This window comes from Macrosteles quadrilineatus, unplaced genomic scaffold, assembly GCF_028750875.1.
Source record: "Macrosteles quadrilineatus isolate MER2022 unplaced genomic scaffold, UCM_ALF_1.0 Scaffold_17__1_contigs__length_3442018, whole genome shotgun sequence".
In the NCBI taxonomy this organism is placed as follows: domain Eukaryota; kingdom Metazoa; phylum Arthropoda; class Insecta; order Hemiptera; family Cicadellidae; genus Macrosteles; species Macrosteles quadrilineatus.
In genome coordinates, this window is record NW_026542610.1 from 2,321,116 (window position 1) to 2,334,816 (window position 13,701).

Sequence of the window (13,701 nt, forward strand, 5' to 3'; positions counted from 1 at the left end):
TATGAATACTCATAAGATTAACATGGGGAACTACAGAGCCACTGGGGCGGAGCCCAGAAGGATTTTTGAGGTAAGAATATGCCTATATGTTAATCTGGAATGTGAGCTATCATAATGCCAAATGTCAGCCCAATCCGTCCAGTAGTTAATGCGTGATTGAGCAAAACACACACACAAAACGCACAAACTGATAAACTTTCAGATTTATACTATTAGTAAGATTGTAATGAATATTTATTTATCATGCAATAATGTCATTACGTACATTATTCACACATCAATGTCATAGATATTAAAGTCTCTGTCATTCTATTCCAAAAATATAATATATCACCTCAACTATGTGGGATATTAATAACGTTTCCTTCTTCGTCGAAACACGCACGGTAATCATGTGATTTATAGTGCAGACTTGCTTGCGACATCAATGGCTATCTACCAGTTACAATGCGAGCGTCGTTGTACTGCCCGTTATGGCAATATTAAGGAAAAAAGAAACGATTACTGCGAAAATTCTTGTAATTGTGAGGTACAGTCTGTAATTCGGTTTCGTTTGCAGTAAACATAAAACCTACTGAAAGTTACCTACTTTTGTCCTGACAGGAATTGTGAATGGCTGATTCAATTTATGATTCAATAAAACACTCACAGTAGTGAAATGGACGATATCAGCTGTAACGATGGAAGTGGAGACTAAGTTCAACAAAGTTTGCATCGGACCAATCAGTATACAATCATCACTGACCCGAGAACACAGACCAATCACAGCTGATTGAAAACTGTTCAAGTGAATAATTTGTCTCCTGACACTTCACTTTGCTGATCAATTTGTTAAGTTTCTATATTAATTAGCATTGACAACAATATCTTATCGTTTATAAGACAGTTTTAATATTTATTGAAATGTTAGGAAAGTTTCTATTAGAATTAAAATATATAATAATTTCTTGAAGACCTCGTTGAAGGTATTTTAAAATTTAGGGAGACTTATCGTATATGAAAGACCAATAATATATTTTATTATAGATAGTCAACGTATTAACATTTCTAGGTTAGCTCCAAGCTAGTGGTACAAAGCATTAATATATCCTTTTTAATATTTCAAAATAGTAATTTCTCACGCAACAGAATTATTTTTTAATAAGTTAAAATTGGATTCTTGTTCCTCAACGACGGAATAAATAGTTGTTACAATATTTTAAAAATAAATGGTTACAGTCATGGACCTAATTCTATTGTTATTCGGAACGTTGTCAGTTGTATAGTGAAGATTTGCATTATGATAAAAGATTAAGTCATATGAAGACTCACTTTACATATTTATGTTTTATATTATGAGTTTTTTTTTCTTTTTCTTATGAGCTTTATAGTATTAAAGCATAATTCTTATAATATTATGCTTTAAAATATTAGTAGGTGCGAGATTTATATGTATATATTTATATGTATTAATATGTATAGACCCACTTTCACTCGTGTTTTTAACATTACTTTTCGCTACACTACAAAGATTAGTTATTTGTGTAAAAAGTGGGAGAAGTGGCACTTTGCTGCACTCAAAAGATATGTTTACGCATGAGCCATAGGCGAGTACACGGATAACGTGCATAATAAAAGCGCGCTGTTTTGTGTTGTTTGGTTGGAATACTGTGTGCGCCAAAGTAAAAACTGTACACCAAAGTAAAAACTGTGCGCCGAAGGAAGGCTTTCTGTACAATAATCTGTGCAATGAAGCCCACTTTGTCGGGTCACTGTAGAATTTTTTTTTATATATACATTGGGTAATTTTTCATTACATTTAGGGACATTTTAAAACGCATAGCATTTTACATGTTATGCATTTAATTTAAAGTTAATATTTACACTGATTGAACAATTTTGGTTATTGCAAATTGAAACAGTTGATAAAACGATAGCAAATATTTGATGGTTAACGTCTGATAAATCTAAAAAAAGGTAGTAAATATTACTTTCGCATATTAAACATTCCTTTTTCTCAGTAAGCAATGTAATGATGAATTTTCACAGGCGAAAAACAAACATGTAACGAAAACAGGTTATTTCACAGTAGATTTTGTAATATACAGTAAGCAATATACAGAGTAGAAAAGGTCCCGGGACGGTCAAACAAAAAAAAACTATCAAAATTGAACTACAAAACGTTGTACAAGGTCACTGTACATTAACATTTTTTTAACAAATTATTAAAAGATATGAGACGGTTATTATTAGATAGAGAGACGTCCAGCTAAGAGTCAGAAAAAAGTCTTAAATGTAATAAAATGCTAATTAAAAATATAATTTTAATATGCGCATCAAATTAAAGGTATTTGTTAGTAAAGTATAATACCGCAAAACCCTAACTCAAACGGACAATAGAGTCAACAACTAAAGCTGTTCCTTATATTTCTTATTATACTCTACCTCCTTTGGGGAGCGGCCGCTAGAAGCCGGAGAAATACCATAAATGTAGACATAGGTTGATTTGCCCATCAAAATAATAGGCCTTTATAAGTAAAATACAGTGCCACAAGTTTGAGCTCATAAGAAAAACTAAGTGTAAAACATCAGCCTTTCGAAGATGAAATATTTCAGATTCAAAAAATATTTTTAAGGGCTGCAATTGTTGACTCGGTTGACTGTTTAAATTTGTTTGAATTTAAATTTGTGGCATTATATTTTAATTTGACAAACTTAATTTCTCTTTGTTTTTAATATACATACATACCATGGTAAAAAAATGTTATGTATAAAAAACAAAACTGCCGATATCTTGGTAAATACTCCGACGTATATTTATATATATTTTTTTTTCTTTTTGTATGATGATCCATATTCCAAGGTCCTGATACAGGTTTTATGGACACGCAGTATATCACTGTGTTTATTTTACGGGGTTATTTTTATACAGGATGAGGTGGTGAAATCACACGGGTTAAAAAAATCACAAATAATGAAATAAATATTCGATAAATAATGGAATATAATTCACAAATAATTTAGAAACAGAGGATAACTGTTTTAACTGTTGTATATTGAGTTACATATGGGGAAAATATCTATTGAGTTTCTTTTCGTTGATGTTGTGAGATTGTAAAATTTTGATGAAGAGAATTAATCTTTCGTTTTTCACAAATCGGTTTGTATAATTTAAATATGAATTTACTCAGTTTTAATAAAAATAGAAATGCCTCTACGTACTTTATTAGTTTTGGTATTGAGATTAGTAGATTGTAAGTTTTATCAACTTAATCACTATACAGTCCACGATGGCAACCATTTGATGGTAACAATTTATTTTTACTGTCCAACAATTTCAGTTTTATTGTCTTCCATAATATTTATTTACACCACCCAACCCTATGAAAGAAATACCTACTTCTAATGACCTATTTTATTTAATAAAACACATTAACCCATGTGAATAACACGTATTCCAATAGGGCATTGCTAATTAAATTCATATAAACACAAATTATTGGCAGTTACAATTACAATTTAGCCATTCCACATCAGTGTTACTAAGTGGAAGTAATATCAAACCTAATCAGCAAACAATCAATCTTCTCTCGGTGAATTTCAATTGCTAACTGATTGACAAGTTCGCTCTACGTTCGACATCTGCTAATTTACCCTTTGATGCATCTGGTTTTGGATTTTTATAGTTTATGAGATAAATGTTCAGTTAGTATTCAACTGTGACATGCATATTCTTCAATTCTTTTATTCCTTAATCTTAAAATTTAAATTTAAATTCGTTTATGTAGCATAAAATGGACAAAATAATAGCATTAGCCAAGTGAGAAAAAGGTAAAAGTTGTGTTCGGCTATATTAATAAAAATATATACATATAAAAACCAGCTTATCAACACGACAGGCTTACTATCTGTTCACAACAGATTGTAAACAATTCCTTGACGCTGAAATATGAGAAATTGAATTGACGATCTTTCAAACTTTTTCTAAACCTTAAATGGTATGATTCCAGCTCCAGGAACAGAGATAGGTGATTGGGTAACTCAATACCATTGTGTTCGTTGTGTTATAGTGTAGGCTTATTTGAAGAATAATGTAGCATATTTTGGAATAGAAAATAAATCTCAATTTTGCAAAGAGTATGGACAAGCTAAAGATTCATCTGATACTACAAATAAAAAATAAAGATAGGTGAATTGGGAAATAAGGCCATAATATACTAACATCAGAAAATCGTAGTTTTGTTGCGTGTTTCAGGCTGCTCAATGAAAATATTCCAGAGTTGATCTTTCCTAAAATGCTAAAGAAGACTCTTGCTACTAAGACCTTTGTTTAGGATCGATTCAAAACCTTAACTCTGTCAGTAGGGCGTGCCACTGTTCCATCTATGAAAATGCTAAATATCTTGAGATATTAGTCTGTTATAGAAACAATTATGAGTTAACAAGATGGTATAACAAGTTGTCATCAAACCATTGGTCTAAGTTTTTTTACCTCAGAAAAGACACTCAACTCTAACCTTTCGATATCGCAGCTGCAAGCCAAACTAAAATAGAGGTGACCTAGTTGAAGAGTATAGGTTTGTAGATGGAGAGCATGCAGTAAGTGAAGTTATAAAACAATAGGAATATAACAATCTCAATTACAGAACCTTCGGGTGCGTAACTAATAGTGTGTAAACATTTACAAGTATCTTGGGGCAGTTTTCTCATCAAAGTTTTCATTACAAAAACACTTTGAACAAAAGCTAACGTCCTCGAAAATGCATTAAATTCATTATGGTCAAAGGTTTTTGCAAATAAATATATTTTAGTATTGTTAAAAGTTGAGTGTTTTTACTTCGTAGTAAGATCGATAATGTGTTATGCCGCCCAAGTTTGGGGTTTTAAACTGTATAATGAAGTTGAACTATTTTTAAGTTTTTTTGTCAAAAAGGTTTTTTGTTTACCCCAATGTACACCTAATTACATTATATACTTAGAAACAGACCAAGACCCAATTTCCATTCATATGTTGAAACTTCACTTTTACTATGTTTTGTAAGTATTAAATATGCCCGAATCACGTTTACCCAAACTGTTAGCTAATGAAGTAATAGGAAAACAGATATTTTGGTATAGGTAATGGAAGAGTTTAGCAGAAAGTTTATCAGTGCACTTATCAGTAGAACAAAATGATATTAGCGAAACAAGATATCAGTTGGGTCAACCGTTGATTGCGGTCCGTGATAACAATCGCCAGCGTGTCCTTCAGACAGCCATCATGTATGCTCGCTATCATGCTATTTATAAATCACTTAGTTCGGATTTGAAAGATAATGGTTACATGTTTTCAAAGTTAGATTTTAATACAATTAAATGGATTTTCAAGTGTAGAGGGGAATTATTATATTAAAATTATAACCCATTGATAAAAAAATCAAAATCATAAGTGTTCAATGTGCGATTTGGGAGAAGTAGAGGATGTTTACCACTTCGTTGCCAAGTACCCGATACTGCGTCATTTTAGAATTGTATGGTTCGGTTTAGAGGAGCTGTCCTGGGATCGGGGCTGATTGAGGGCGATTTCTACAGCAAGCTTGGCAGTACAGGTGGGAAATGATACAAGAATTTAATTATTAATCTTTCTTCAGGCTCTAAGCACATACAGAATCTTTGGGCACTCCCCTCACTAAGAGGGAATGAAAATGAAAGTCCGGTCTCATCTACTGGACGGATATCCAAAAACAGTTTTTTTTTCTCTTCAAGGTAGCCGGAGATCCAATTTGAGGACGTATAACGTATTCCCACCTCACTCATTCTCTGTAGCAAACTGTGATCAACAGGGTCGAATGCCTTACTGATGTCAAAGAAAAGTCCTGCTAAATATTTCTGAAATCGAGCTCGTTACCACTGCATAGCAGATAGCATAAACTTCCCCTTCAAGATTTTAACTTTTTAACGATTTTAAGATTCGATTAGAAAATTGAATAATTTTTAAGTTCTTCTGCAGAAGGTTCCCAGATTTTTCCGTACTATTCACAAGCATGGAGACAACTTTTTCTTCGTGAAAACGTTATATGTAACACGAAGAAGCAAAAAAAAAAAAAAAAACTCTGTAATTAGACCTCACACATTTAAAAATCCTGGTGTATTTGTGTTTTAACTAACACTACTCTAGGATGTAGATAATAACTTAGAGCATCCTGTGTACCGTAATATATCTTGCATTAAAAAAAAAAATCATAAGTATAAAATGAATACTTACATTACTAGTGGGTTCTAATGTGTTAATATACATATTATGGCTAAAACTACGTAGATATCGTCATAATTTACGTAATTATATTTATTTATATGACTAATGGATAATTTGTTTTAAGTAAAAGAGTTATTATGTATTTATATCAAATGCCACATTTTCAGTTTAAAACATAGCCAGTAATTTATTGGGTTTAGTATAAAGCTTGACACAAACTCTTTTGTGACCAAAGGAATAACTCAATCTAATCTGACAGCTTGGGCCCAAACTTCACTCTCAATCTGTGTGAATTCAATGCAATCACGTATATCAAGGTGGTATCTAGGTTTATGGTACAAAAATATTGTATGTAATATATAATACTACTCGTTAAAACTTATTTAAAAATAATTAAAAAAGAGAACATTTTTATATTAGTATTACCATATATTAAAATTTGTTTGGTGGGTATTTTAAAATTTGTCGTATCTCTAATATGATATAACATTAATTGCTTTAAAATTACCGTTCAAAATTGATTGTAACCATGTTATTTTCTTACAAAGCCCCATAAAACAAACAAAAAAGATTTTCAGAAAAATCTGATTTCGATTAAAATTAGTAGTCTATGACATTGTTATGACATCGTATTAAGGACATTATTATGGTCCTTAATACTAAACAAATTAGTGAATTAGTTAATTGCCGTAAAACTTGCGGTTCAAAATTTATTACAACCTTTGTAATTTTCCCGATAAAATATCAGAGTTACACCCACCTTTTACCCATGATAAAGGTTGTTGACAAGCTAATGGGAAAAAGTAGCCTATGTGTCAGCTTACCGATGCCATATTTGCCACAATATACCAAAACATTCTACTTAAACCGGCGTAAAGAATGTATAAATTTATCTTTTTTGCAAAACAACCGTGAATAGTATTCTCATAGTTAGGATTTTGTATAGTTAGACATTTAATGTTTGCAATTGTGATAGTGTTGTGTTATATTATTGTTTTTACAATGGAGTAATTTGGTGGTAGCGTTAGGGCGAAAATCAGATTATTTTTTATTCACTTATTATTGTGTGAGTGCTGGGCTTAGTCAATAGCGTGTCGGGCTGAGAATTCAACGTAATGATGTCAGTGGTTCACGTCTCGGACACTAATATTCATCAGGAAAATTAGCTATTTTTTTCGTATCGGCTCACCTTTAACATTTGTATTGCTAAATACACAAAAAATAAGACTATTCTGAAGAAATAAATTATTTATTGATTTATCAGATGGTATTATGGATTTTTCTTTCAGAACACCATCGTATTGTCTTACAAATTTATGAAAAAAAGGAAATTAACTAATAAACTGTGTTTCGGGAAAAAAATTATTGCATTATGAAGAATGCTACTCAGAATTTTCCAAATAAACTCTGATTTCACTTAAGGAAGAGAAGCCACGGAGAATATATGTGTTATCAGATGGCGTCTTCTCTCAACATATTGAATTGGTTGACTTTTAGCGGTGAACATATTTTGATTAACAGAACATTGAATACTCTTGAGCTTTTAGTTATATTAAATTTGTTTGTGTTTTTATGCTCATACTTTCGTGTATTTGCTTCATTGGAAATAAGACATTCATTTGAAATCTTTCGAGGTCTTAATGGATCTTTTCTACTCTTTTATGTAAATTTATTTGGTTTAATGTTATGGAAATTGGCGTTTTGAGTTAATCACATTTTTTTTTATGAAAATGCAATATTTAAAATTGCCAGACCAAGTAGGGGTCAGCAATAGTGCTATTGGATTTTGAATACGCTCATAGTTTTCACGTTTCAAATTATATTTTTCTCCCAGATAAGGCTATGTCATTTGCCTAAATCCGTTCTAGCTTTAACAGCTCAAACTTGGTCTTAAATGTTTATAACTTAAAAATTTATTGTATAGTAATTTATAGTATAGTAATACAGGGTAGCTAAAAAAAAATACTCATCCAAACTGCTGCTTTAACTTAACTTATGTTTTAAAGGACTTCACTCTAAAACATTATTCAGGAATGGCTGAAATCATACAAAGACGAATGGAATCTAATCAACAATCGTGTAAACATGTACAGCACTTAGTTTTAAGAGTAAGTTTGTACAGCTAATAAATAATAACTGGTGCACCCATTGCTCGAATTCGAGCAATTGCAAAGTATTACAGGCGTTATGTCAAAACGAATAACAGTCATAATTTCCGATGACTTAAAAGAGTCAATTAAAAGGTAAATGTAATCAATCACTCCACTCCAGTTATCGAACTGAAAACAAACTCACTCTGAAAACGAACTCTTGTGTGTATCATGTTTTACTATGAACAGCTTTGTTAGTATGTAATTAATTAATAAAAATAATTTTTGTGTTTTAAGAAAACAATATCTTTATTGGGATTTTGATGGCATGTGGGGCAAAGCCCGAGTACTTCTTTAAAGGGTTTGGTGAAAGGGCGTCTACACCAAAAATACATAATTTTGGAGCATCACTTGTAAACATCCGTCCATTATTAACGGAGGAGTAGTATTTCTTAGAAGTCGCCTTCACGTATTATATATAAGGATTAATTTCCGTGAAATGCTGAGTACTTTTTTCGGGCCACCCTGTATAATCTTATATAATTGTATAATCTCATCCTCAATTAAAATTCAACGATCTTTGTAATTTTGTCCGTATGGTTATTTGAATTTGAGTATTAATGATAAAAAAAACTTAATAATAACGAAACTATTTCCTTACATGAATAAAAGTTTTGATAATTGTATACTGTTTCGTGCATGTAGTAAAGTAAACTATTGAAAAATCTATCCATAACGTTAAATAAATTATATATCTCCTAGGAAATCGCTGCTAACATTTTGTGGCTAAAGGAAAGCCACAATCTAATTTGACAGCTTGGCCCAAACATTTAATCTAGTAATGTCCTATTCCATCTTCAGTTTCAAACATTAAAGGAGACGTTCCCATTCACTGGATTATTTGAACATGCTCATCTCATTTTCCAATTACATTTAGTAAAATATTTGATTTGATTACTGTATTATCTCCAATGGTCACAGAATGTTCAAACGGTCTCCAATGCCTTAAAAACATTGATTTAAACATGGCACATTAAATAGAGTAAAAACATTTGGTCATTTTTGTAAGGTAAGATTAACTGAATATTCATTAACTTTATTACTACTTAGATTCCCTTGTCATTGCAGTAACCTCAAAATGTGTGATGACGAAAGCAAAATGTGTTTTTGAATAATATTTCTCCAACGTGCCCAACGAGTAAAGCTAACTATCACACCAGGTTTTAAATGAAGCTGGCCCATTCTATTAAGGAATTGTATGTTTTTATAAATGATAAATCCTTAATTTCACCAAGAATATACTTTACATTACTTTACAAGCTGCAAACAATTTACTCATCGATTATTCTGAATATGTTAGTTGACAATTAATTGAATCAATGATTGAGATAGTAAATGTTGTTTTTCTATAGAATAAATTACTAATAACATTCTATGTCATAAATTTTCTTTTTTGATGCCCATACGTATCTGAGAAACAGAGATAGGAAAATGATGCATTATAAAATATTTTGTATAACAAGATTTAGAGTTTAGGGAAAATAAATTTCCCAAAATTCTTAATTTATTATTGATTGAAGATAGATTTGTGAATATTTCAAGAATATATCCAACTAATATAAATCTTTTATGAGTTGATCAAGAAATCCGTCAGCTACTGGGAAAGTTTTTACTTTTCTTAACAGCTCACCTAAAAGCAAATGTTCCCTTCGTGACTTAATGCTGAAGTGTTCCCCGCCCAACGAAGATCCCGTGTGAACAGACTTTGCAAATAAACCTTACTTTAGAATAATATCTCAAGCTTTAGATATGATGTCTCAACTAACATCCATTCCTAGATAAGGCTATCTTATACATCTTGGAGATTTAATAATCCAAGATGCCCAGTAAGAAAGCTATCCATTTTCTTTTCTTTTTCTATATTATTTGTATGTAATTATAGTTTAAACAATTAAGTACTGGAACCTAGTTTGGACAGATTATTTGGTTAAAAAGTTAAAACAAGTAAAAAAATGATTATTGTCAAAGTTAAATCAAGTGTTTTTTTTTCTGATTCGCAAATTTAACAATGTAAATTTTTATTTCCTGAATGTTGGCAAGAGATTACTTTTAACATTTGTATTGCTTTCTTAAGAATCCATGGGGATCATAATAAAAAATCCGTCCAATTAATAGTTGTTTATCTAATAACTTAACACATTACTTAGGAAAGAAAGTTTGTTTTATTTTCAATTTGTGTGATGAACGAACAAAACTATACAACAATTCATCAATGAGGAAATGTTAATAATTAATTGTAAATCTTTAACAAAGTTTTTCTGTTTTGTTTATGCATTATAAAGTGGTCTATATGTAAACAAATCTGTAACAAAATCACAACACTTTGATAACAATACGGAAAATATAATTTTAAACATTGATACCTATATTAATGCAATTATATGAAGTTGTTTAAAATTCATTATTCATATACAGTTTTGTAGTAATTACTGGAAATGCTTTTTCGTGAGTACTGTATTTTAAGTATTTTTCCATATATAAGTAGAAAAAAAATTAAACTGTTATTTCAAAGTCTCTCGTGTGGTATACATTTAAATTTAAAATACTACAAAAGTAGGCCATCTATTTTTTACCTTTTACTCTTAGTTCTTCCTGTGAACTGTAGCTAAAGTAACTTGATTAGCTTTCAAAGATAATTGCTTCAGCACTTAGTTAAGGCGAAGCTTTTAGCTCCAACATGTACCTTTGCTCAGATGAGGCTTCGATTTGGGACAAAGCTCTGACACTTTTAACTACATAATTCAATTTTAAACGTCTCTGATAAAAACGAAATACGGTTAGAGCAGTGCTGTGCTTTTTGTGGCGAAGAGTATATATTATGGTTCATTTCGTGGTTAACTCAAGGGTACACCAAGGTTCAATAAATGTAAGCTATTGAGACAATGTAAGTATTATTGAAATTAATCAAGAACGAATAGTTCCAGGTTAATATATGATAAAAGAATTTTTTTTCAAAATTACAATTCAGAGATTACAATAATGGTTTGATAATAAATGTACAAAGAAAAAAAACCCACAAAGACTGTTCATCTGCGTTTGGGAGAGTCTTCTTTGTTGCTAACCGCTTCACAACAACAACAAAACGCAACAACAACGGACAAAACACAACACACAACACAACACACAACACACAACACACAACACACAAAACACAACACGGACAAAATAACACAACAACAAAAAATAAAAAATAAAAAAATATTTTTGTTTGCCTTAACGTTGGTAAATAAAGACTAAAATGATCATGAACAAAATTGCTATATAATGAATTAAAAAGATCTAAATAACCTAGGGAAAAGAATGAAAAAAAGAAATACTAAAAACTAAAAATACTTGAATAACCCTCCAAAACTGAAGTAATTTTTAATTTATTAGTCTAATTTAGTTTTGAAATTGTTATCGACTTTCTTATGTCCTGTACGCACGATTTTTATTTCAGCTGCAGTTTTTTAATACGGACAAAATGAGAGTTTAAAAATTAGAAATTAAAAAAAAATTATTGTAGGCCTAAAACTAAAAAAAATATATAATTAATTTATTAATTAAACTATCATAACCTAACCTAACTAACCAAACTTGCTGATAATGACAAAATTGAACGAAGGTGTACTAATAGAAGAAATAGTTCTGTTCGTAAAATAAAACTATACATGCCTCAAATTAAATTTTATATTTTTTAATTATAAAATAAAACTGTCATAACCTAACCAAACTAACCAAACTTGCTGATAATGAAACAATTTAATGAAGGTTTACTAATCGAAACAATAGTTCTGTTCATAAAATAAAACTATAAATAGCTCAAATTCAATTTTATAAGGTTTTAATTATAAAATTTAACTGTTATAACCTAACAAAACTAACCAAACTTGCTGATAATGCAAAAATCTTAGACAAAAAGTTTGTGCCTACGATGGGTTTCGAACCTGGTACAATAAGTTTCGAAGCTCGGTACGCTATCCACTAGACCACCGAGGCCGATGGCTTCAACCCGTTTTATTGCGATAATGGTGTTCCCTCAGCCAATAGAATGCTCTCATTTTGTTCTTATTAAAGTAACTGCAGCTGAAATAAAAATTGTGCGTCCTGCACTGGGATCTGATGAGCTCTTCGGCAGCATCATCGCTCAGTCAGAGAAGCCAACGCACGATCTTCCTGCTGAAAACAGCGACACTGTCTTCCTACTATTCTCTTATCTGTATATGGAGATTAGTGCGTATAATGTGGGCCAGATAGTGAGGGGTAAGAAGCTGCATTTTATTGTTTAATTTAGGAACGGATATGCCTATGCGTTCTCTAGATCTGGTGTTATGTATGTAGCGAGTCGGAGAAAATTTAGCTTTTGTTCATTTTAGGAAAGGCTATTATTGTTTTTAAGAATAGTTTCTTGACGTGAGGACTGAACAACTTTGGAAAAGTAGATAGCAAGGGTTGCTTCGGTCTTTTAAGTATTTATATAGTTGTGGATTTATGGGAAACAGCAAGAGGACCAACACACGACGAGCCAAAGCGTACTATATTTAAAGTGTATAAGTTAAGATTTTACAAAATAGCTTACTTATATCTATTTCATAAGGGACCCCAGTAGAGGACTCAGAATGTATTCTATTATTTGTTTTTGCGAGGAAAAGTGTATCATAATTGTGTCATCTCTTTTAAATAAGGTTCAAAGCTTAACCCTTTTTAGTAAACATAATTTAAATACGGACCAAATTTCAATAGATTTTTTGAAAGTTAGTTTTATTAGTATGGATATAAAAAGGTATACGGAAGGTTCTGCAATAACACGTATTAGCTTATTTTGTTCTAAAACTAAATTTTGCAGTTTAAGCACAACTTTCTTCTTATAAAATAATATAACTAGAATCGGGATTTTTTTGTTACTCAAGTGATCTATTTTTCCTTGTTTTTAATCCAAATTATCTGATTGAAATAAATACAGCCTTTAAACAGCTTCAATTTCAATCTAACTGCCATTATCAACAAATATAAAGTTGGAAACGTATCATAGGTATTATTCCGAAACGAGATATTTATAAGATTTTACAATTATTAAATGTTAAATTTTGTTTCAGCATTGACGGATGAGCCACGTTTCGTTGAACCTATACCGAATGTGACAGTGGCTTTGGGTAGAGATGCTTCTTTACCGTGCGTTGTGGAGAACCTTGGCACTTACAAGGTGAGTCGGATACATTATTTTTTATTATATATTAGACACTAAACACATGTTGGATAGAGATTGTAGATATTTATACCAACGACAAATCAAATTGCTTATTTTACAGTAAAGATAAATATTTTACCTAACCCACCATGTTAAACTTTCCTATCCCA

The 13,701-nt window shown here is 30.9% G+C and overlaps 1 protein-coding gene across 1 annotated transcript in view; it reads left to right on the forward strand.

Annotated features, from left to right (window-relative positions):
* LOC129005230 (lachesin-like) overlaps nt 1-13,701 on the forward strand; it is a 174,171-nt gene that overhangs the window by 141,968 nt on the left and 18,502 nt on the right. Inside the window, exon 2 of the mRNA XM_054434066.1 lies at nt 13,440-13,546. Coding sequence (XP_054290041.1) covers nt 13,440-13,546 — 107 coding nt within the window. The remainder of the gene's footprint in view (nt 1-13,439; nt 13,547-13,701) is intronic.